The sequence below is a fragment of the Adelges cooleyi genome, unplaced genomic scaffold (assembly GCF_023614345.1).
Source record: "Adelges cooleyi isolate 19-005CV unplaced genomic scaffold, UGA_ACOO_1.1 ACOO_flye_CR_arks_rails_tigmint_CR_PRNA_25, whole genome shotgun sequence".
Classification (NCBI taxonomy): domain Eukaryota; kingdom Metazoa; phylum Arthropoda; class Insecta; order Hemiptera; family Adelgidae; genus Adelges; species Adelges cooleyi.
Genome location: NW_026095915.1, coordinates 1123109 through 1150934, shown reverse-complemented (window position 1 = coordinate 1150934; position 27826 = coordinate 1123109). Strand labels below are relative to the sequence as shown.

General features: G+C 31.2%; 2 protein-coding genes across 2 annotated transcripts in view; one reads left to right on the top strand and one right to left on the bottom strand.

The window, feature by feature from the left end:
* The window catches only part of LOC126837517 (uncharacterized), a 168662-nt gene that overhangs the window by 22612 nt on the left and 118224 nt on the right, over positions 1–27826 (bottom strand). The window lies entirely within an intron of this gene.
* LOC126837515 (uncharacterized) lies at positions 22406–26076 on the top strand. Its single transcript, XM_050571444.1, has 2 exons — positions 22406–22606; positions 23673–26076. The coding sequence occupies exons 1-2, from the start codon at positions 22511–22513 to the stop codon at positions 25584–25586; spliced, it is 2010 nt and encodes a 669-aa protein (XP_050427401.1). The 5' UTR covers positions 22406–22510; the 3' UTR covers positions 25587–26076.

Below are 27826 nucleotides of genomic sequence, written 5' to 3'. Positions count from 1 at the left end.
AATTACTTTATTATTTAATGCTCTCGGTGGCCGATGAAGTGCTATAGTGAAGCGGTTTTCCTAGTTCAATGTTTTGTCTAATAGAAAACCCATTGAACTTTCTGGACTGCATACACTGTAACAATAGTTTTGAATAAATTGTATGTAATTTAATATACCTAATCTACTACTCTGTGTTTCATATTTGTTGGTAATACTTTATTATTTATATGTATTTATCATACCAGCATATGGCTTCAGTATTGCATAAAAATAAACATGCAAATAGAATGAAATAAATAAATTAAATAACAGTGCATATTATAGTTTTTTTGGTTTCTTGATTGTGCTTAGTACTAGTGATTATGCAACCACACGTTATTACTTCTCTCCGGTTAAAAGTACTTAACAATAATATGCAATAAACTCAATATCATAAAAATTTGATACCATTTTGAAACGATTAAAAAAATACATTAGTTTTATTATAAACAAAATTCAATAGTTTCCATAACGCAAGTAATTATTATCTGAAATGTGTTTTATATATTTTTATTCAAAAAAACTTAAATTCAAAATGTTCTGAAGAATTAAAAAAAAAAAGAAGGAATTAACTGACCCACTGACAATCATTCCGTTAACCAGCAGTCGACCAATTTTGTTTGTTTACAATATCTGTGTTTTTGTAAGAATAATTAATAATTGTAGTGATATTATATTTTATAATTTATATATAAGTAAAATGATTTTGCACCACGTGTACAACGTTAAATATGTATTGCAGTCTATAGTCTAGATATTTTATCAGTTGTATAAATAACACGTGTGAATTTAGTAAAATTTTAATCCGTCGGCCAATTTTGTTAAATTAAATTTCATAAATTACACAAATTATACATAGGTAGAAATCGTATTATTACTACCAAAATTCAATTTGTATACAAGGTGATCAACTATATATATATTTTGTATGATATAACAGAGCAACACAACACATAAATGAAGGGCACAGGGGAAAAACGGTAGTTGTCACATTATGACATTTTTTTTTTCTAATATTTTTTTTATTTATGTCAATAGGTTGTTTAAATAAATACATTTATTGTTAGAGTAGCATTTAATGTGATTTTTTTGTTCTTATGTAAGAGGTAGAGGAATTCACGAACTTTGTTTTTGCTATACTCTAAAATTTTCATAATGTGACAACTACCGTTTTTCCCCTGTACCCTTCAAATATTATAAACATAATTGAATAAAATTCAACATGTCATATAAAGTACAAAAAAACATTACAAAAATTAAGTGAAAAATGATAATAAGATTAAGGACTAGCGAGGTCTATACATAGTAACTATTAAAGCTTAGTGATGAATATTATATGGAACTTAAGTCAATGTCCAGATTTTGTATCCATCCAACTACATCCTTATTAGCTGAGTGAATATCTTTTAGAGTGATTACCTGACCTCCAAACTGTACATTTATTTTCTGATTTGCTCTTCTGTTATTCAAGTGGAAGAGAGTAACTTTCGTTTTTGGATGGGTTAGATTTGAAAAAAATTTTAAAAACTTAACAGCTATAACCAATTAGAAAAAAATGCCATAATCAAGTAACACGTTTGCCATATAATCATTCACATTATTATAACCAATGAATTATGTTTTAATAAATACAATTGATTTATTTAATTGTTTTACTTGTATTATTTGTAAACGTGTTATTGATACAACTGATAACAAGTCTAGACCGCAGATTACAGACTACGAGCTGACTCAAATATTTCATGTCGTACACGTGCCACGCAATCGTTTAACTCTAAATTAACATAAAAAATATAATAGAATCCAGTACTTAATACATGTAAATAATTTTAGAAAATGGTACTTATGTCAACTATAAAAAATCTACAACATTATCAAACCGAAACTTTATGTGAGCAAAATTTAAGGTCCATTATTACACTAAGAAAATATCGTTTCAAAAGAAGATGGAGTTTGTTTCTTGTGTACTATCTTTGGCACCGATTCTGTTGAATAAAATCTGCATCACAATTTTCCCCTTAAAACAGAGCATATTGGGAGGGAGGGGGAATCATAGTTCTTTAAGAGAAACTATGAATGAAAGTGATAAAATAATTTCAAACGAACGCTTCGATCTGTAATTAGTAAAAATATTATTATAGGCAGTAATGAGCTATTATTTGTAATTTAACCATAAGTCTAAAAACTACGCAAAGTAAAATAAAAAAAAAAATAGTTAATCTCTATTGATTAATTCTTGGTGTTTCTTTTGATCTTGATGGGGCGATTTTTTTAAATTTGTAGCCCAATAAATTAGGTAAGATTTCGAAGAATTCTATAGACATATTACATTGAAAATCATTTTAGAGGTTATGTTGGTTCACACACAAAAATAGCAGGATGAAAATACATTAATGTAAAAATGTTATTTATAAAAGCCAAACAAAGTGAGGATTTAGTTAAAGATTTGACTTTTGCCAGACAATGTAATATTTATAGATGTACAGGCAAATATTAAGTGCATACATGTTTTAAATCCTCTCCCAAATACTTAAATTTTTTAAGGGCCATCTTTTAATAATAAGAAATGTTTAAAAAAAAAAATGGAAACTTTATTGTTTAATATAAAGTAACAAATTTATAGACGTGAGAAAAAAATTAATTTTTAACTAGCACACTTGTTTATATACATAAATCAGAATAAGTTATGTTGCTTATTAGACTGATGAGACAAATATAGCGTGTCGAAAATTATTATTACTTCTAGCTATTGTGCATTTTAAATTCAAAGTACAAAAAAAATTTCGTTTGTAATGTTTTGAAGTAATACAATTTTTAAACGTAGAATAGAAAAATCAAAAAAAAAATCTGATTGTTGAAATGGAATTGTCTAAAAGGCCACAATTAACTTCTTTTTTATTTTTACCTTATTAATGCCTGGCCAATAATAAATACCGATATAATATTATATAAACATATTAGTGTCCGCAAAGAGCTTTATGTTCTCGTTATTCGCTTCCGCCTATTTTTCTTGTGTGTTAGTAATTCGCGATCGTTTTTTATAATTTTTTTGTTATCTGTATACGTTTTGACTTCCTTTATCGATGGCGGTGGAGGGAACATCGTAGTCTCTCAACCCTTGTGAAGAGTGACGTGAAAAATACCCCGGCGACCACGTTGCTAGGGAAAACATTTTCCAAGTCATCGGAACAGGAGAACTGGAGCAACCCGACTACTCCGGAATTGTCTAGATGATTCGGGCGAAGGGTTCCTATCCCGGAGCATCGATTCGGAGGCCCAGGCACGGGCTGGAGGACGTGAAACGCCAAGGTTAGTCCTTAGGTAGAAAGTGGTCCTTCGGTACCTACAATTTTATTTCTAAGTACCGGATTCTCGCGCGCAGAGTCTCGACAGATAGAGGAAAGTCCAGCAATTTCAACGCGGGGTCGCGCGCCTTCCTATCTGCCGTGGTGGCCGAGTAATTCTGAATTTTTCAGATTTCGACTTTAAAATTGTTTAAATATTTATTTTTTTGTTATTCGTGCATGGCAACGTGGTCGCCGGGGTATTTTTCATTTGTGAAAAAACAATATTTATTACTGATATTCGTAATGTCGTCTATTGTCTTGGGTGATAGTGATGTTTCGAGTACGCCGGACGTGAGCCCTAAGCTTGGAAAGTGTAAATAGAGGGAGAGGAGAAAGAAGTCCGAGGGCGAGGAGGCCGGGAAAAAGCTAAAGACGGTGGAGAAAGGATCAAGCGGCTATATGGATTATGGCAGAACTGGTTGGTTCAACAACAAGGTCAGAGAACGTGACTCTAACAATAAGGCGTTATCGAATAAAGATAATATAAAGCTCTTTGTGGACAAGGTGATGCCGATCAAAGACCTGGTCAAAGAAGGGCTGATGGTTAATGGAGTAAAAACAGACGTGGTTAAGGAAGTTATGGGAGAGTTTACAAAGGCGATGTCTGAGAAGCAGTTGGAAGTCGAACGTCTAAACAAGATCCGAACTGGGGGACAAAGCGTGACAACGTGAACCTGGGTTTAGCTGGATCACACGGAGAAGCAACAGGATATGTTCCTGGTTAGTAAAACAATATACATTCTAGTTAAAGGCAAATAGCTAATTTTTTACTATTATTATATTGTTAATAATTTAAATTATTACTGTGCAAAAAAAAATTACAATGTAGTGCACTGCTTATTTTTTACACAACAAACTCCAGTAAAATGGTATTTCAAAAATGTAAAATGATAAATTTGCATAACTAAACATTATAATACTGTTAAGAGTATAGACTAGGAAGATAAATGACACATAATTTATTTTAAATTATTGCTACGGTGCTCACACAGATGGTTAAAATGAAACTGCTGTTAAAAAAAACATCAAAATAAAATATTAACTTATTGCATACATACCACCTTTCCATATATTTGCTATATAATATTATTACTACGTTTTTTTTAAAGAGCAAACATATCGACAAGCGTTAAAATATATACATTCACATTGAATCTTTAATCAAATACATAAGTGTAATCAATAAATTAATTTGGAATTAACTAATACCGTTGCAAGATGCTAGAAAAAAGGAAGGATGAAGTCATTGTACTTCATTTCAAGATTTATGAATTAAAATATTTATCGACTTTGGTATGTATAAATTCCAGTTGGACATTCAAAAATTCTTCTATAGTGTCAGTATTTGGATTGAAGTTGGTTAGGCTAATATCGATATCTCCTATGTCTACGAACCCAATTAAGTTACTATACTTGTCAATATATCTAGTACACGCCTTTTGAAAATTCGTCTTAGCTTGAGATGTTAGAACACAAAAAGTTGGGTGTCGTTGAAGAATTCCTCTAAGGTCTTCGACCGGCGTACGAGGAATATCAAGTTGATAGAATTTGTTATTGATTTTTTCCAAAGAGGGTAGAATGGTCATTAATAGCACCAGGGGTGCTTGCATTAAACTCACAATGTGACCGGCGAGAATACTTGTTTTGATAAGAATAAAAATACCAACGCTCTCCACAACATTTATAATTCTTAGCGATACTTCAAACCACTGATCTTGACATTTTTCATGCGACCAGATTTCCAACAAAGTCTTATTTGCAACCGCTACGTCGTAGTCTCGAATCCTTGCAGTACCTTGGTAGATCATATTATTATCCGTCAATGAGAGTAACGGCACTTCATTTTTGTTTGTCACAGTGTAAATAGTCACACTGCTCATTTTTAAACCTATAAATTCGTTGCACAACATGAGCAACTCCAACACTTCGTTTTCTTTTAAGTCATCAATTTTCACTGGAATTTCTAGACTTTCCGACCGCCTCGGTAACGCACACAAACATTGTGATATTATAATTATCAATCTGACAAAAACGCACATATTTTAAACTAGTTGACAGACGGCTTATGGACAAATAACGTTAAAATAAAAAAGAGAAAAAATCTCACAGAACAATTTCCGTTTTCTTCTGTCCAACTTTTCACAAAAATCTTTTGATATTTTACCATTCGATCGTTAATACTGCACCAAAGTAGTCAATGTGATTTTATTTTAATACTTCAGAATATTTTATATTTAAGTAATGCATATAATATAATATTGAAATCATATTTTCTATAATAATTATTTACATTTTAATAACGATTAAATTTAGTTTATAATAAGAAAAAAAATTTTTTTTAAACGTTTATTTGTGTTATTTTTAACATTTTCAAACGTGTTATTGATACAACTGATAGAACGTCTAGACTACAGATTGCAAAACTAGTACAAAATTAGTTTCAATATTAATACTATGCGTAGATTGCCAATGCGGTTTCTTTAAATAATGCAAATAAAAAATGACTGTGGATTGTAGACTATGAGCTGTCCAAATACTTATTTTCTTACACGTGGTCCGAAATCATGTTACTTTAAATTAATAAAAATATGATTGCATCTTGTCCTAATCATTTATAATCTGTCAGAATAGTAATTTTGTCGTTTGCAAATATCTATGGTCCATTATTAGAATGAAAAATTATCATTTACTATATTTTATTTCTTGTGTATTAGTAGTATCGCTGACCCCTATTCCATTGGTAAATATCATAATTCCTCCTATTCGATAAGTCATATTGGGTTGGAGTGAATAGATATAGCGTTATAATAAAAAATAACGCTATTAAAAGTAAAATAACCAAAAAGTTTTTATATTTATGGTGTTTGTAACGTTTTAAAAGGACAATACATTTTGATTTATGTACGATTTCTAATTTATAGACTTGCTAACTTGATAAATCGGATAAGTGGTTTAAGAGATATTATTACAGATCCACAAGCTAAAAAAAAACACATAAAAACACATTAAGAATAGTCTAATAAATTCCAATTTCATAAACACTCTAAATGGGATAGAGATTTTTTATTGATTTCACTGTTTCAAGTTTTAGGGATTTAGGTCTGAAAAGTAGGCCGAAAAATAGCAAAAAATATGAAGTCGAGCTTTTTTTTTGTTATGACTAAAATTCCCAAAAAATGGAAAAATTACACTGGACCTCTCTTACTTACTCACTTATTACCACTACTACTACTTACTACTACTTTTTTAATTTGGTTTAGACCATACTGATGTGAACCCTCAACCCACTGTCCAAAGATTCGCAACAAACCGTTTATTTAAAAGTGTATTTATGTTATAGTATATTCCTGTAGACTTGTGTCTTCCCCGTCCCCACCATGTGCCGACCCCACTGCACTGGCTTTTATTATTAAACTTTAGTTACAACAAGTGACGGCTAAATCTATATTATTTTAAACGTTTATGTAATCCAACGCATGTGAATTTTTTAGTATATTTACTACACTGTATTAATACATAGCGCACTTGGCTTTTTATTACGCGTTGAAAAATAACAGAAATAAAACACTTGAATAAATAATTTATTTTTATTTTTATGAACATATAGTATTGGTTTGAACGTACACAGGCAGACATCGTATTATTAGATCTACACAGACCTTGTAGTTGTGCAACAATAAAACTCATCGACCACCCATAAGCAGTATTGATATTGTAACGGTAAAAAAAAAAAAATACTTTTTGCGATCAGCCGAATCGTCACCGTAGAAGGTATTTAAACTTGTGTCGTGAGATTTATTATTTTATTTAAACGCGTTGCAGTTAAATTTTTTATCCGACGGCCGATTTCGTTTTTAAAAATGTTTGTTTTGGTCAGAATAATTATAACGACGTTTTGTCTGTGTGCGTCGCCGGGGCCGCTCGATAGTCTTCCGATACCAGTGCTAATCGGTAACTTACAAGAAAACGAAATGATCGAACTACTCATGCTATGCTATAAGTTTTTGGATCTGAAAATGCGCAATGGAACTATATACACTGCGACAAACGAAAGCCAAGTTCCGTTGACCGAGCACGTCACCAGCGCGGATATGATCTACAAAGGCACTGCTATGTTTGTAGACTACGGCATACCGGTAGTGAATAGGACTTTGTTGGAAATATGGCAGGACACGACCATCCGACATCTGTCGACTGAAATTTCGTTGAGAGTTATAAACGTCGTGGAAAGCGTTGGCATTTTCCTCCTCGTCAAAATCAGTATGTTCGCCTGTGGCGTCGTGGCGTTATCCCCAACACCCCAGAGGCTGCTGAAGGCGATTATTCTCATTTTGGGTATTATCAATAACAAATTCTACCAACTCAACATTCCTCTTGCGCCGGTCGAAGAACTATACAGCACCATACTACCGTACTCCTATGCGGTTGAGTATTCACCTTTGGACAAGACGAATTTCCAAAACGCGAGTACCGGATTTATGGACAAGTACGGTTATTTAAATGGGTTCGTCGACATTGGAGACGTTGACCTGAACGACTTTAACCCCGTCACTAACACTATAGAAGAGTATTTGAACATACAACTAGTATTTATAAAATCGAAAGTCGGTGGTTACTTTATGACGTAATGCTTTCGGTGGCCAACGAAGTGCAATAACACTCCTTTCCATTAATCCGAACTAATTCATTGCTCGTGATAGATTTATTGTAAATTTATTTAATTTGATGTGTTTTAACTCTTTTGCCTCCCACAAAACCTACAAAATTTTATATTAATATGATAAAAAATTATAATATATAAAAAGTTGTTTAAACAAACAATTTATATTTTTTCATTTGAATGTTTTGTTTATTAAAAATACATATTTTAATATACCAGAGTGCAAGCATTGTACCAATAATTTCCAATAAATTGTATGTCTTTTAATATACCCAATTTATACACCTAATAATTTCATATTTGTTAGTAATACTTTATTATTTATATATATTGGTTATATTAGCATATGGCTTCGGTATATAATAAAAATAAACATACAAATAAAGTAAAAATTCATAAATAACACCAAATAACAATAAATAATTAAATGAATAATGCATAATATAGCTTTTTTTTTGGTGATTAGCATTTGTGAAGTCGCTAAGAGCTAAGTTTTCTGCTAGAGGCCAATTTTCAGATAAGTCAGCCACTCGACTGCATTTGCACCGGCTCGTTGGATTTCTGATAATTCCCCAGTATTGTTATTTAAATGCATTCGTAGACATAGGAAATGTTAAATTGGCCAATTTTAATCCAAATACTAACACCATAATAGAATTTTTGAATACAAAATTAGTATTCATACAGAGGAATGTCGACTATTACTTTTTTTCCTCACAAAAATTGTTTTATCTTCTTCCACTGTGACGGCCAACAGGTCACATAATTAACTGATTTATTTTTACCGTTACATTATTTATACTGTTTTTTGGTAGTCGATGTGATTTTCCTTTAATACTTGATAAATATAAGTTTGCTTAGTTAAAAAAAAATTAAACACATTTCACATAATAATTATTTGCGTTACTGTAACCATTAATTAATAAAATATATATTTTTATTGGCTTTTTAATTTGTATAAGCTTTAAAATATTATTTTTAATTTAAATAATTTTTTCTATGAGTAAAAGCCATTTTGGTTTATTTTAGACCAAAAAGCCAGACAAAATGTTGACTACATAAGATGGTCCAATTTCAATTCTGTACAAAGATTCGAGTTCTTTGGTCTCTTTACTTTTATATTATATAGTAAACTGATTTTCATAAATTTAAGTTGGTTATTATTATATATATATTACATTTTTTCTTAATTTTTCCTTTCCTTAACGTTATTTATGATTCTATCACTATATCCGTTCACCCCACACTGATATGGTCCATCTAAAGGGAGAATTATGTTAAAAGATGTTTTCCAATATAATTGGTGTCAAAGATAATACTAATACATAATATATGAGACCCATTAATGTAAAAAAAACTATATTTTCTAAAACAACAACAATAATGGACTCTAAAAGATTTTCACAAACAAATTCGTTATAATAATTGTACATTTTTTGAACATAATTAGGATTTCGAGAGATTATGAATGTCTAGGATAAGATGCAACTCTAGTTTTATTATATTAAAGTAAAACGATTTCGCACCACGGTTTAGACGCTATACATTTTGGTCGAACCGTAGTCTGTCATTTGCGGTCTAGACATTTTATCACTTGTATCAATAACCTGTTCAAAAATCTTAATAACAACACATATAAAAAGCTTAAATACATAATTTTTTTATTATTATAAAAAAATTCAATATTTGCAAAAACCCAAATAGTTGTTATATAAACTGTCTTTTAATTATTTTTATTTAAACAAATTTTCAAACAGTTCTAAATTATTTAAAGAAAATCCGCATTGATTAATAGTATCAATAGTGTAACTATTTATGCAACCAGTTAGACCATCACAATGGCCGAATCAAATTAAAATTGTTTCTTGAGATTTTGTTTGTATTTTTCTTTGTTCATCAGCCGTCTGCCAATCGCGTTAGTTTACAATATGTGTGTTTTCTTCAAGTTAATTATAATATCACTTTGTTTGTGTGCGTTACCGAGGCGGTCGGAAAGTCTAGAAATACCAGTGAAAATTGATAACTTAAACGAAAACGAAGTGTTGGATTTGATCATGCTGTGCAACGATTTTATGGATTTAAAAATGAAAAGTGTGACCATTTACACTGCGACAAACAAAAATGAAGTGCCGTTACTCTCAGGTACGGATAATAATATGATCTACAATGGCACTGCAAGGATTCGCGACTACGACGTAGATGTTGAAAATAAGACTTTGTTGGAAATCTGGTCGCATGCAAAGTTTCAAGATCAGAGGTTTGAAGTATCGCTAAGGACTATAAATGTTGTGGAGAGCGTTGGTATTTTTATTCTTATCAAAACAAGTATTCTCGCCGGTCACATTGTGAGTTTAATGCAAACCCCTCCGGTGCTGTTGATGACCATTCTACCCTCTTTGGATAAAATACATAAAAAATTCTATCAACTTGATATTCCTCGTACGCCGGTCGAAGACCTTAGAGGAATTCTTCAACGACACCCAACTTTTTGTGTTCTAACATCTCAAGCTAAGACGAATTTTCAAAAGGCGTGTACCAGATATATTGACAAGTATAGTAACTTAATTGGGTTCGTAGACATAGGAGATATTGATATTAGCTTAACAAACTTCAATCCAAATACTAACACTATAGAAGAGTTTTTGAATGTCCAACTAGGAATTCATACATACCAAAGTCGATAAATATTTTAATTCATAAATTTTGAAATGAAGTACAATGACTTCATCCTTCCTTTATTCTAGCATTTTGCAACGGTATTAGTTAATTCCAAATTAATTTATTGATTACACTTATGTATTTGATTAAAGATTCAATGTGAATGTATATATTTTAACGCTTGTCGATATGTTTGCTCTTTAAAAAAAACCGTAGAATAATATTATATAGCAAATATATGGAAAGGTGTTATGTTTGCAATAAGTTAATATTTTATTTTGATGTTTTTTTTAACAGCAGTTTCATTTTAACCATCTGTGTGAGCACCATAGCAATAATTTAAAATAAATTATGTGTCATTTATCTTCCTAGTCTACACTCTTAACAGTATTATAATGTTTAGTTATGCAAAATTTATCATTTTACATTTTTGAAATACCATTTTACTGGAGTTTGTTGTGTAAAAAATAAGCAGTGCACTACATTGTTTTTTTTTTTTGCGCAATAATAATTTAAATTATTAACAATACATTGAAAGTAAAAAAATAGCTATTTGCCTTTAACTAGAATGTATATTGTTTTACTAACCACATAATTCTTAAAATTAAGTGTCGGTAGGATTTATTAATTATGGTTGAATATTTTTACCTACTTAAATGTTATGCTTTCAATAAAGTAATCCATTTGTTCCGAGTGTAACTGTAGCTCTCTGTAATTACGCATCGGTTAGGTTGATTTCTTTATGACCTGTTAAACAATAGAAAACTTTTTTTTTAAGACATGAAATTAGTATTTTCCTATTTTTTTAAGAAAAAATGTGTAATATAAATAATATCTACAGTTATCTCACCATAATTACTGATATTATAAACTTTATATTTAGTTTGATCAATGTTAATCCTCGTATCATGCATGGTCGTTCACTTGGGGATGGAGACTGCCTATATAATTTAAAATCTACTTAACAGATCCCAAACAAGTTTTATTACTATAATTCTTTATATATAAAAATATATACATTGGTATTTATTATTAGCCGCGCATTAAAAAGCTAAAAGTAAAATGAAGTTAATTGATGCCTCTTAGCCAATCAGATTTTTTTTTTGATATTGATATTGTAACGGTAAAATAAATAACAGGGTTTTATTTATTTCATCCATGTCAATTAAATTACCGGGTAATTTGTATAAGATTCAAAATATTATTTTTAGTTTAAATCCTTTTTTCAATCTGTAAAAGCCATTTTTGTTTATTTTAGACCAAAAAGCCAGACAAAATTTTGACTACTTTGGTTGGTGCATTTTCAATTCTGTACCAAAATTTGAGTTCTTTGGTTACATAACTGTTGTATTATGTAGTAATCTGATTTTCATTTAACAATTTCGGTTTGTTGTTAATGACATTTTTTTCTTAATTTTTTATTTTCTTAGCGTTATTAATGATTTTATCACTATATCCATTCACTCCACCCTGATATAATCCATCTAAGGGGAGAATTATGATGAAGATGTTTTCCAATAGAATCAGTGGCAAAGAGAATACTAATACATAATACATTAAACCCATTAATGTTAAAACATTTTTCAGCCGAGTCTGCAACCACGATAGAACATTTAAATGTCTCGTTGAAGTACAGAATAAATTTCCGGATAAATAGGTTAGGATAGGTTAGCGAGTCACACAAGTCGACAAGTTACAAAAAGTATAATTGACGAAAGACAAAGTTACTCAGCATTACTACTCCTAGTATCTAAGGTGGCTAGTATATAATACATATCAAGTTTCTGGCTAATATTGTAGTGTTTAATATCTGGCTTAAAACAATTCCTAGAGAATTTGGGCCCTTAAACTATTTTGAATTTATCATTTAGTTCTAATTTGAACGTTGAACGTACAACATATCTCTTATCTCTTACCCCTATCTCCCACTCCCTATCTCCTACCCCTATCTCTCACCCCTATTTCATACCCCTTATCTTCCGCCCTTATCACCCACCTCCTATATCCCACCCCCTATCTCCCACCCCTATCTCCTACCCTCTATCTCCCACCCCTATTCTCTTATCTCTTAGCAGATAACAGCGTAATGATATTTTGGTAACACTTTTCGGTTATGTGCCAGAGCTATTTCCCACCCCCAACCCCTCTCTCCTACCCCTATCTTCCACCCCAACCCCATCTCCGTGTGGTAATTTTCGTTACGCTTTTTTGGTAACTCTTTCTTTGGTAAAGCTTTTTTGGTAACGCTTTTTTCGGTTATGTGCCAGAGCTAAGAAATTAAAATGTAAAAAAAATTTTTTTTTCTAAAACAATAATGAACCCTAAATATTATTCACATACAAATTCGTTCTAATAATTGTACATTTCCTGGAGATATTTATGTTTAGGATAAGATGCAATTATATTTTTATAACGTTTTTATGAACTCACAATCTTGTTTGTCGTTCCGGGTAGAATCAATTAAGTCTTTTCAATTTGCAATGAAATTTAAGGCAAGTGGCACGGAAATCCATTAAATTTCATTTCCGATAAAAAGTCATGTTATCACTTTCTGATCCGTTCGGTTAGAGAGACAGCATTATGAGAGACAACTTAATGCATTATCATGAAAGCTTAGGTTTTAATATCTAAGTAGAAAGATGCGCCACACGTTTTTCTAGTTCACCTGTCCTATTTGGTTATCAAGACCTCCGGAGGGTTATTTTATACTTTTTAAGGCGCATAAAAACGTTATTTTTAGATTAATTTTTTAATCTACTTTATTATAAATTTAGATTAATCCGATTTCGCACCACGTCATACACTTGGGTCTATAATCTGCGGTCTAGACATTTTATCACTTGTATCAATAACGTTATTATTAACACATATAAAACGCTTGAATACATAACCTTTTATTATTATAAAAAAAAAAAAAACAATATTTGCAAAACCCCAAATAGTTGTTATGTAAACTGTGTTTTAATTGTTTTTACTTAAACACATTTTCGAAAACTCATAAGTATTTAAAGAAAAACGCATTGACTAATAGTAACAATATTGTAACTCATTATACGACCAGTTAGACCATCACAATGGAGGAAAATTAAAACTGTTTTATGAGATTTTTTTGTATTTAATCAGCCGTCTGCCAATTCGGTTAGTTTACAATATGTGTGTGTTTGTCAGACGAATTATAATATCACTTTGTTTGTGTGCGTTACCGAGGCGGTTGGAAAGTCTAGAAATACCAGTGAAAATTGATAACTTAAAAGAAAACGAAGTGTTGGAGTTGCTCATGCTGTGCCACGAATTTATAGATTTAAAAATGAGTAGTGTGTCTATTTACACTGTGACAAGCAAAAATGAAGTGCCGGTACTCTCAGGTACGGATAATAATATGATCTACAAAGGTACTGCAAGGATTGGAGACTACGACGTAGCGGTCGCAAATAAGACTTTGTTGGAAATCTGGTCGCATGCAGAATTTCCAGATCAGAGGTTTGAAGTATCACTAAGGACTATAAATGTTGTGGAAAGCGTGGGAGTTTTTCTCCTTATCAAAACAAGTATTCTCGCCGGTCACGTTGTGAGTTTAACGCGATCTCCCCCGGTGCTGTTGACGACCATTCTACCCTCTTTGGAAAAAATCAATAACAAATTCTATCAACTTGATATTCCTCGTACGCCGATCAACGACATAAGAGCAATCATTGAACTACTCTCCACGTTATCTGCTCTAACATCTCAAGATAAGGCGACTTTTCAAAGGGCGTTCACTAGATTTATTGACAATTATAGTAACTTAATTGGGTTCGTAGACATAGGAGATGTTGTTGTTAGCCTGACCAACTTGAACCCAAATACTAACACTATAAAAGATTTTTTGAATGTCCAACTAGAATTCATACAAACCAACGTCGATAAATATTTTAATTCTTAATGCTTTAGTATTAATTTTTTAATTTTAATGTTTTATTTAATAGGTAGCAGTTTACTTTTTGTGCGAGTACTGTAACAATAATTTCGAATGAATTGTGTGACATTTAATCTACCTAATCTATATTACACTTAACAGTATCATATTTCTTGGTATTACCACATTTATTATTTTACATTTCAAAATATCATTTACTGGAAAGTTTGTTGTGTCATTAGAAACAACTAAACAAACAAGCATTTCTCTACATTGTATTTTATTTGCGCAATAAAAAAGTAATTGATTAACAATATAATAATAGTACAAAATTGTATATTCCCCTTTAACTAGTTTGTTTATTATTTTACTTACCATCTAATTTTAGAAATTAAGACGTGCCGATAGGATTTATTGCGTATGATTAAATCATTTTACCTACTTATATTTTATGCTAAAACTAACTTACATGCTATAGAAACATTCAGTGTTTTTTTAGATAAATCTCGAATAAGTAATTGGGAAGGCTTAATTAGAAAACTTTTATCGGGCTTCTTTATCATTCTGGTGCAATATAATTTAAAAAAGCCAGTACAGTGAGGTCGGGGCATAGTGGGGACGGGGAGGTCACAACTGAAAGTGTTTAAATCACTTTCGAATAAACGCTTCGTTGCAAATCAGTAGTTAGTATTTTCAAACAAGTTAAGTCCAAACCAACATAGTAAGAAAGAACTAAAGTGGTGTGCAGTGTTTACAAATAAGCATCAAAGCGTTTATTTTTAAGTGGTTTTATCACTGTTATTAATAATAATTCCTGTAGACCTGTGACCTCTCCGTCCCCACTATGGTTTGATTCCATTATGCCTCGACCCTACTGTATTAGTCCTCTCACTTTTAAATAAACGCTTTGATGTTAATTTGTAAACAATATTGTACCTCACTTTAATTCTTTCTTACTATGTGCTGGCTTATAAAATAGGAGTTCTGTTCAAATCAACTAAATAACAACTGTGACTTAATAAAATCCAAATTCAGTTAATTATGTAATGTTGATAAATTGGTTTTTATTGATTAATAAAAATTGATAATGTAATCATCAAACTACACGATGATGACAACAGAACAAAACAACACATTTTTTTTCGTTTCTCACGTCTGGTGCACCGTTGGTGAAGAAAAAAACAAATTAAATTAAAACCTTAAACTGGTGGTGAGCCCATGTAAATGATTTTTAAATTTAAGGTGTTTATGTTAAAATATACAATATACATGTATTATATAAAATATATATGTATTAATGTTAAAATAAATCCGTGAAAAACAATTTTCTGGCGATTAAGGGGATTCGATACCGGCCATTTTTAAGGAGTTTTGTATAGGCAACATTTGAGAAAAAAGTGGTTTCAATAAATCCCCTTAAAGAAAAACTGTAGTCCCGAATTTTTTCTTCGTTTAACATGGATACATGTATACATATGAGTTCTAACTCCTGAAAATGTTTAACTAAAAGATCTTAAAATTACGGCTAAAAAACCCAAAAAATAATTTTCAACTTTTATTAAATAGATTCCTTAAAAATTCAACTCGATCCAAGCCCACATCATTGTAAAACCAGTAAAAAATCAGTCGGCTGTAGACTATTTCTACAAAAAAATGGATGAATATATTATCCCGAAAAGAAACTTGTCTATAGATAAATCTATGATTTTTTTGTAGGGGAAGATTAGTTCCTAATAAAACACAAATTTGGAATAATGTTATGCGCTTTGGCAGAATCCAATGGTTTAACTCTACCAACTAATCTAAACACTATAATTACATTATACCGAACAAATAATAACACAGATTCAACAACCTCGCCCTAATAGCCATACGGAGACCGTGGTAATGCGTCTAATGGAAGGGGAAATGTTTCAAGGTCATTTGCACAATTTTTAAAATAACGTGGATTTGGTAAAAAAGCTTCTTTTAAAACAAGTATATTGCACTGACACTTTACGTTCAACCAGTAAATCAACACCAAAAGATATCATGCAAAAAAAAAACTAAAAAAAAAGGTAAAATGAAGTCTAAATATTCTAATGACAAATGACATTTGTGTATTTGAAATGGAAAGACAAGAGAGAGGTTTGGCTATCACATCAGAATGGGCTACTGCCATGGAAGAAATACAGTTAAAACGAGAAGGTGAACCTAACCTAACCGGAAGTACCACTTGTAAATGTCTATACAAAAATACATACTCCTATAAAACTTTTTTTTTTACTAAGTCTAGCGATTTGCTTTGAGATGTAATTGTGATGTAAAATAGTATGTATTATTTTTGTTTTTATTTAGTTGTGTTGTTGCCGTTTCCTCGCGCACAATAATTTGTTTGTCATATTGTACAGTACTGTTTTTATTTTTATTGACAGATATTTCCATATTTATTTACTTAAAGCAATATGCTGAAAATGAATCCAAAGCTCTTACGTACAAATAAAAATTATTTAGACCAGAAAAATAGAAATATTTTTGCAACTAACATACTCGCACATACTTATTAGTTCTTTGTTATTTCTTAGCTAAAGTTGAACTAATTTTGCTAAAAAAATATGAGAACTATTGAAAACTGTAAAAAAAAATTCCCTTGTATGGTTAGAAATATTTGTGAGGGGCTTAAAACGTTCATGCACTTACTGTGAAACAACATTTATATTACATTTTTTGTGTACTAGGCAACTCTCTTAGATATAAACCTAAACCTCACCAAATACACTTTATAACATATGTAACTGTCTAACGGCATACGTTTTTAGGTTTTACGATTTTAAACTATTATATGGAGTACAATTTGAAGGATAAATTTGTAAATGGTGTGGGTTTTTTTTTTTTTTGTAACTGAATAATATCTTCAAAACCACTAAACCGATTTCTTTAAGTCTATACATCAAAAATCGTACCCAAAAGGTACTTTATAAGGCCGATTACTTACAAAGTTACATTTCTAGATTGTCATGTGTAACAGTGCTTCTTTGAAAATCATTTTATTACTTTAAGTTTCAATCAACTTTGAAGAACTGACACCTATCCAACGTCAACAACATTATGCTCTGTTTTAGAGGCAGATTATAATGACGACAAAATCCATTTATGTGGAAACGATATTTTCTCAGTGTGGGAACAAGGTTTAAATTTCATTGACATAAAAATACTGCTTAATAACTGTACACTATTTAGATATTTTTATATTTGACATAATTACCATTTTGGAGGATTATAAATGTTTAATTTCAAAAATCTATTAATTGGTATTATAGCTTAAAAAAACTTTTTGCAACACACGCAATAATCAATGTTAAAATCTATTTATCTTTTTAATATCATATAAATATAATAACAATTTGGGGTGTACACTAATATGTATGTGGATATAATGTATGCTAGATTTATTAACAATTCTAATCATTATAGGTATAAATCTTCCTCGCCGTCATACTCTTCAAAATCGCGTTTTGAGTGGCCGAGTTTGGTAGCCGTTAAAAACGCAAATGGATTCCGATAAATTATATCTGGCCAATCGGGATTTAATTGACTGACACATAAAGCCATAATTGCCAGCGCTTTTTGTTTGTTTACTTCCAAGGCTAATCTGATGTTTGCTGGCGATTTGGGAACTTCACCTTTGACGTCATCAATCCATTTTCGAGGGTCGCCCACTTTTAGGTCTTGCAAGAAGGCACTTGTGAATTCGGTTACTAACTGATACGCATGGTTCAGAGTTTTTTTACGGCTGTTTCCTTTATCTTGTACACTGTCCTCTAGGTTTTCGCTGAACCGATCCATAAAACTTATCAAGGCCGTTAAGTTTGGTGGTGACGTCGGACGATCCACGTAGGGCAAATAGCGAGTGATAAAAAAAATATTAAAAATCTCCAAGAACGCCTGAATGCCTTCAATTTGTGCAATAGCCAAATACACTGAACCTAACGACTTATAACCTATTTCGGTCGTTTCAAAAGACTTCAGTTTCGATTGGTTCGTTTTGATTAAGGCCATCGATAAAGCAAATTGCTTGTACAAATAATACAATAACATATTGTTGATCCGTAATAACACTTGGTAGTTAAGCGGGTCAAGATTATCCACGTCTATTTCGTATCTGTACCTCTCAGCGTACTGTCTCATTGTAATATCAGCGCTTTCCACCGTGACTGTCATTTGTTGGATTTTCACGGCATCTTCATTGTCGGATTCCATCAATGCCGTCCACTTGAATAAATCAATGCAAACAAAATGAACAGGAGTGCCGGGAAACAACGGACAGCTTGGCTTAATTTCGTAAATGGCGTTCAACGCCAGCGACAATAGTGTCACTTCCGTGTTATCCTTTAACTCTTTCAATTGATTACCGTGTAACTTATCCGAGAGGGGTTCACTTTCGCCTATGATATCTTTGAACTTTTCGTTCATGTCGTTTTGTATGTAACGAATTAGTTGGCTGCATTCGCGATGCTCCGTATCATTGTCCGCACTGTCGAGTGCTTGAAACGGACCGCAAAAAAATAAATATAGCCTCATCACCGGTGTAATGTCGAGTTGACTTTGGCGCAACACAGCAATGGAATTGTTCAGTAAATTCTCTTTAATCGATATGAAGTCGACGATTTCCGGTAGTGTCCAATTTGTATCGGTATTGTCTATTCGCAAACAGTCGATTAAATGTTGTTTCAGAGTAACATAAAGCTGATAGTACAACATTCCAATGTCGGTACTCACAACTTGATTGTTAATAGCAGTATTGCCGTTCACCTCGTCAAATTCTGCCGTTGATTTTCGGGCGTTGAGTTGGGTTTTTATTGTAAAATCGACTTTTTTTCCAATTTCATTGTTTACTACCAGTCCACCGTTACCTATTTGACCAGGTCTTGGGTTCACGTTTGATTTGTCCACTAACGGTTGAATATTGTCGAGTTTGGAAATGTTGTTTGCGCCGTGTCGTCCGGAAGGAATCGGTGGCTTTAGCGATACCATGTTTGCAGTAGATACAGTCGGGCTGGCATTAACCAAATTCCAACACAGATAAAATGTGACAATTGACCGATGTACGACTGCGTGCATTGTTGTGCTGCAGTAAAAAAATTAAACAGAACAAACAATTATTAACTAAACAGAAGTTTCAACTTTACTCCACAAAATGTTTAATGCTATAACGCTAAATATTGTACGAAATAACATTTTACTATTGAGATTCGTGAGAATGCTCGTATAGGCGTTTATTAACCAAACAGTAATAGTATATTGCCATAAAGCACGTTCAAGTGTACAATAGGTATGTTAGCTTAAATAAATAAACCGAATTTGGAGTATCCGACTTCAAGTCGAATCTATATAATATGTAAGTTTCTTATTCGTTTTGGAATATTGCTTATTTTCATTTAATTATCTACAAAATAATGTCTATAGGTTGTAGTCGTACAACATTCCATTGCTGTTCATATACTTGTTATTGTATAACCCTACAATATTGTTATCAAATCGTTTTAAAATTAAATTTTTGGATTCAAACATTTTTATTAGAAAATTATGAGTCATCCATCACTTTATACATTGTTCCTTTTTCTAAAAAAAAAATATAGAATTCAGTCAATGTACTTGTCCATTTATTTTATTACTTTGGTATAACCAACCATTTAACTGCTGAGTTGTAATGGAAAAAAATCGCTATACAAAACGACATGGCTAAAATAAATATAAAAAAACCCAGTTTGTTTAGTTCACGGCTCAAAATGGTTTAATGGAACAGTATGAATACGACCAAAACACAGAGACATAGATGTTTACTATGTAAATATTTAATAAAAACAACAGAACCGAATACATTTTGAAAAACAACTTGTTATCGATAAAAAAATAATCCACATAATATTATGTTTTCTTATTTGTAAAATGTGGTTAACGCGAGGTAGATTTATCATAAATAATGTAATGTAATACTGTTTTCAAAAATATCACCGCTCTATAATGTTTAACTTGAAGCTTATGATAATAACAACAGGTATTTGTCATTTGTTTACGTTACACCAGACATTGTGGAAAAATACTGCTGGCTTTTGTACAATACAGAAATTTCAACATAAAGGCCATTATAAGCGGATAACCTAAACATACATCCAATAAGCTATAGTTTTCTGCATGGAATCAGTGGTTATAAAAATATTAATAATAATTAATTATTAACATTATTATTATATTATATTAATATTTATAATTAATGACCAAATATTAGAACAGAACTTAACTTACAATACACATTACATTGTGTATTAATGTAGCAAAAGTCTGTACTAGGTATTATCGCACAGTTTAATTGCTTTAACGTGCCTTTGTTAATGTGAGAAATTCCCAAACCGGAAAAATCAAAAATTCAAAAAAATAGAGTTCTAAGTCTAAAGAGCTAATTAAAAATAAAGTAATGATTCTCCTTAGGCGCAATGGTGACGTTAAACAGCATTTAGGAAATTAAGCCAAACTGTCCGTTGTTTCCCGACACTCACATTCATTTTGTATATTGAAATGGACGGCATTGATGAAATCCGAAAATGAAGATGCCGTGAAAATCCAACAAATGACAATCACGGTGGAAAACATTGATATTACAATGAGACAGTTCGCTGAGAGATACAGATACGAAATAGACGTGGATAATCTTGACCCGATTAACTACCAAGTGTTATTACGGATCAACAATATATTATTGTATTATTTGTACAAGCAATTTGCTTTATCGATGGCCTTAATCAAAACGAACCAATCGAAACTGAAGTCTTTTGAAACGACCGAAATAGGTTATAAGTCGTTAGGTTCAGTGTATTTGGCTATTGCACAAATTGAAGGCATTCAGGCGTTCTTGGAGATTTTTAATATTTTTTTTATCACTCGCTATTTGCCCTACGTGGATCGTCCGACGTCACCACCAAACTTAACGGCCTTGATTAGTTTATGGATCGGTTCAGCGAAAACCTAGAGGACAGTGAACAAGATAAAGGAAATAGCCGTAAAAAAAACTCTGAACCAACCATTTTAGTTAGTAACTAAATTTACAAGTACCTTCTTGCAAGACCTAAATGTACATAGGTGATCCTCGAAAATGGATTGATGGCGCTAAGATGATGTTCGAGAATCGTTAGCAAATATCAGGTTAGCTTTGTAAGATAACAAACAAAAAGCGCTCGAAACTATGACTTTATGTGTCAAACAATTAAATCCCGATTGGCTAGATATAAGTTTTTGATATCAGATTGAATGTTTAACGGCTACCAAACTTGCTCATCAAATTCTTTTTATTGAAGAATTTCGACAATCTAAATATTTATAGGGAATAACTTAATAAAACAATATAATGATTGTTTAATAAGCCGGTACAGTGGGGACAAAGCATAAGCCGTAGTGGGAATGAGGAGGTAATTAGATTTTTTCTATTTAGAAATTGATAATCGTATTGTTATTTACATAACAATAAAAAAAATTATAAGAAGAAAATAAATAAATTTAGTGATCTTAGGTTAATCTCCATTTGTATCTGTAGGGATTCAAAACGAATGATAAACTGGGTTAATACATTTGTATGCATTTGTTTAACTTGAAATATATTTCACATAAGTCAAAATATAACACAGCTCTAATGAAAAATTATATTTTCATTGGTATATTTTGTACTGTTTTAGTTTTGGCTATTTTTCGTTTATTTGCTATAAATCAATAAATATTATAAACTGTAATAAACATTATTACAACTGCATACGCACATAACCTCTCGTATGCGTCAGTACTTTAAAGGTAAAATTTAACTAAGAAACATATTTTCTCTGTTTATATTGCGTTTTAGATAACTATTGAAAAATTCAAAGTATTTTGTAATAGTAACATTTTCATGTTATTTAATGTAGAATGACTTATTTAATTATGACTATAGCCTTGCTCTTCACAAATGTCTATTTCATGACATTCACTTTGGGAAAAACAAATGAATTGGATCCATTAAAGGTAATATACAATTACGGACATAATTTTCAATATACTCGATCAGTTAGGAATTCAAAAGTTTACCTTAAGCTAAATAATTGTTCTTCTTTTTCTGAGTGTGACGAGAAGGCTCTTTCCTTGTGGTTTACATTCTAATGTTTCTCTTAACGACATTGTTTTCTCCATTTCTCATTATGTAGTATAACCATTGTAATCTCTGCCTTTTTTAACATATTTTTAATAATAGTTATCTAATGGAATTTAAATTGAATAAATATACATTTTAAAGTAAAATCCATACTTTTCAAGTTATAAGCAAAAAATTAATTTTTGACAATTTTTTATCGTCAAATCGCTTAACGAAAATTGTTTAACCTTTTTTTTTCATTATTAATACTTGCCGACATATTTAAACAACATCATCTTGCAACACCAATTGTATCTCGTGCTTAACGTGGTAGCCAAGCAAGTACAATCTTTCGTTTATTTACATACCAATGAGTTCCATGATTTGAGTTTTCCATTTCTCGACCTATATATGTTATGTCCGCTTATAGTTCTTCTAAGCTCTCTAGATCATCTGTTAATCCTAGAATCCATTCTGGTTTATTATAACACTAAATCCGCCTGCCTGTCTCTAGTTCTGTAACTATTCTTTCTTCGAGGTGAAGTTAAACGATACAGGAGACAGGACATTAGTACATTTAGTTCAATTTAGTCTTAACCTTCACATTGTTCTTTTTTTTCACACAAAATATAGCTTTTAGGCCTTAGGGTAGATAATTTTAAAGGAACCCGAATTCAGGCAATTTGTAAGCAGTAAATTAATTTGTTACGTACAATCATTTTTAGTATGAGAGAATGTGAATGACTGTCCCTATTTGTTTGTATTAGTATAAGTTAAATAAGAAAATAAGATGAACATTGTAAATGTAAGAGGAGCATTTGTCATCTAAACGATTTGATACCCGGTGATTACACTCACCATAAAGTTGAGTCTTGAGATTACTTTCTAATGTACATATTGTAATTTTAGACAGCTACAGTTTGTAACTAAGATCCTAATTTAAGTGCATTTTTTTTTTAGTTACAGACAAATACGGATTGGGTTTCCAGTGAAATCATTTACGACGAGGATTTCCTTAATCTTATTAATAAATTCAGAACGGTAGAAACGGTAGAAACTGCGGATGGCCTAGGCCCCGTTATTTTAGATGACATAGATAAAAGTGTATTGCAAAATCAATGTGAAGGAGACTTGGATTGCATCCAGATAAAATCGTTATCAATAAAAAAGTATAAAATAAAAATGGAAGCATTACAGTGTGTCAATGCCGTGATAGTGCATTACATATTAAACGTCGCCAAAACAAATCATTTCAATTCGAATACAATTGAAAGTTACAAATTTTACCATTACGCAAATTTGATCATGCAACGGATGTTATCCGTTTTGTATATCAGCAAAACCCTTGCGCACAAATGGTTATGGACCATTTTAATTCAGATGTTTTCCAAGTTTGCCTGGCCCTACATTTATTTGCCAGGTAATAATAATTCCTTTTACATTCAGCACATAGAACAATTATTGCAACATATTGTCCTTTGTCAATCTAACAATTACTTGTCGATCCCCGTCGACAGACCATCTAATTCGAAAGCTTATTACGATACCATTGTAAAGATGGATATAGTCCAGTATATAGTAGAGCTATACGATAACCAATCTAACGACAACTTAGAAGATTTCTTTATCTTTGGAGACTTTTGGATTGACAATTTGGTTTTATCCGAATTCCTCTACCGCGATACTGACTTGTTCGATCCGTTTCTTAAAGATTTTATAGTTTGGGGGTCATCCAAAAAGTTGTTGCGAAACGAAAAAGACAAACTTAAAGCCGTTGTACACACATTCAAGTGGATTAATGAGCCATTCAGATTTATTGAATATCATAGTCGGGTGTTGCGCGTTATAAAAATAAATGCATATTCCTACATTTGGACGCATATGAAATTATTCGAAAGCACTTTAAGTCAAGCCAAAAACCATGTAAAGGAAATACATATTAAAGTTGCGGACCCGTCTATTTGGAAGTTGCCTTGTGACCCCCTAAGATGGATCACGGATATGATGTATCCTGACTATGGCGACCCAGTGTTCCTCAGTCTTACCGCTCAGCTGTGTTCTGATGTGAACGAATTTGACGGAGAGTTTCTGGAAAAACTTCGATACATGACAAAAATTGCGAAAGAAATTATTTCAATCGATATGAAGGAAATAGGCGCCGAAGATAACGACGTTGACGCCACTTTTTACGTCGAAGATACGCCACAGTCCAAAGAAATCATATGTGTAGATTTGATACAGATGGGTGCAAATGTTAATGATGTACTATACGATTTTAATAACAATAAAATCTTTGCACGGGCATATAGAATCTTAAAATACATTATCGATATCTTTTTGAAATTACTGGGATACTTTCGAAACGCGACGAAACCCGTAGAAGGAAATATTTCAGACAATTTTAATGAAATACTTACCGACGATGACGACGACGTTGATGCCGTCGATGATAAGCCACAGTCTATAGAACAAATCCGTGAAGATTTGATACAGATGGATGAAATTGAAGACCACGCACGTGGCGTACTAGACGACGATCATGATAACCCAAAAGACACAGAGTCCGAAATCAAGGAAGATTTCTCGATCGTTTCTCCGAGTTCAGAGCGACAAGACGATGACCCGCTAAGTTTTGAAACCGATGAAGTTAGTACGGATTCATCCGTTACAACTGAATCTGAGAGTACAGAGTTTTTGGGGAACAATAAATTCGCGAAACTCACAGATAGATTCATAAGATACGCTAACGTGCTCTATTCCAAACTGAGCCCACTCGATGTGTCCTATGTTATTTTTTTTTATAAAGGAAACGAAGAATTAAACGTGACGTTTTTCCCTAGCACAGGAGTACGGCTCCCGAGAACAAGGGAATAAACCAAACCAGCAAGAACCACTAGGCGACTTTCGATTGTTTATATTTTTAATTTGTTTTTCTATAGCTTAGTTAATGAACGTTACGTCGGATAAACCCTCTATGCCTATAAGAGGAAAAGTATTTAAAATTATTTTTTATTAAGATTCGTACGATTAATAAATGTAATCGTTAAAAATGTACAATACGTATGTTATAGTAAATTGTTTATAAATATTACATTGAGTATTGCCTACAAAATATAATCGCACATTGTAAAATCAATAAGTGCACGTTACACATTACAGAAACACTAGGTAGACAAGAAGCCTAACCCCAGATGATCCAGATGTAAACTTTAGGTGTAATTTCATACCGACTGCCGTGTAAACATACAATTTTTTTTTGTTAAATACATTTTTTTCCTATTTCAACATTATGCAATAGTATTTTACTTGGTCAATCATTTTTTTACATGGTTTAAGACTAGCAAAATTACACTGAACTAACATTTAGGAGCCCTAGTTGAAAGTTGAAGTAGTAATATAAATACTGCACACAATAATTGCTTTTAAATTCTATAATAAATTAAACAGATGTGTAGAATGTTATCGACTCACACACACGAATACCAGCATTAATAATTATTACAAGTTAGTCGCAACATTTCATTCAAATTGCTTAATATTAATATTACCCAATCACATGAAAAAATATTGAATTACAAATAAATGCTTTATATTTATAACTTACACGTGTATATATGATTGCTATGTCTTTTGTTTAATTAAATGTACATTTCCAAAGTAATTGATATACGTTGTTCTCAAAATTATTAAAACGCTTACACTAAATTCGGAAACTTATATTTTCAATAAAAATTGTCTTACAAAGCTTTGCTTGTTGTACTATTTTAAAACATAATTGAAATGTACACATTTTTTTATAATTAATCATTTACTTATAGTTCACAAAAATAAATACAGGTATTGTTGTGTGAATTGAGTTGGAAAATTCAGAACGATTGAGGCCCCTTATAAATCGAAGATGTAGAACATAACTAGAAAATTATTGAGCACGTTTAATACTCATAAAAAAATATAACAGAAACAGCTAAAATTAGTAAACTCACATGATAACAATATATCAAAGGGGAGTCTAATTTTAATGATCCATTTTATTAAAGTAGATTTATACCGAGTTTATATAATTTTTTTTCAAAATTTTATAAGCCTTTCATGCTCTGCTGTATAGTTGAACATATGTTTTATAATATTCCAATGTTGGTTTTCAAAAACAATTAATTTTATTCAAAATATTTACAAGATGTTGGGCTTGACAATTTTTAAAAACTTGTAATCATTTTTACAATAAGATTTAAAACGACCATTAAAATAGTACTTCGAAATATTCATCAAACAAGTATTAAACATGTATAAACGTTTTCATAAATATTGCCAGATTAGACATTTCACAGTAGGGTTAAATTTTAAAACAATCATTGTTTTTGATCGAAAATAAACAGGCCCCTAAATTATATCGAGTTGGATTTTTTTTTGGTTACTGTAATTATGGTCTATAGGTATTTGTTCTGAAAAAATTAACAGAAATTGTAATAGCACACATTTTCTAATATAATAGCCATACCTTATTATCTGATTAACATATAAGAGTACATTATATTAACTTTATTTGAAAAAACTAGTTTTGTAAGAAATGTCATAAATATTTAAATTCTAATTGAATAAGACAATAGTAAAACAAATTAATAGAGTATCAATTCAGCGCTTTTTAGTAGTCTGTTTTTTTGCTGGACACGGTTTGTTTAAACCATAATAGGTAAAAACATTGTTTATCTAGTACATTACCATATATTTTAGAATTAATTGACTTTAATAACAATAATACAATTTATTTGGACTTATTCATATGTAATTATCAAAAAAGTATAATTACATCATTATCAGCAGAATTTGCGAGTATGTTATAATTTATAAAACACAATGAAATAATAATCTTTATAATAATTTTATATTAAATATGATATAATACGGTATTATTTTTATAAGAAGAAAACATTTAGAATACCAATTACGTTGGATGTTTTGTCGGAATACACATTGTACACTATTGTATTTTAATTTTACAAAAAGAGTTTACACTAAGATAAAAAATAAAACGCATAATATAAGAAACCGTACATGGCTTTATTATTTAAAAGAATAATAAAAAACATACTCATCCATCTTTACAGTGAGTAGGT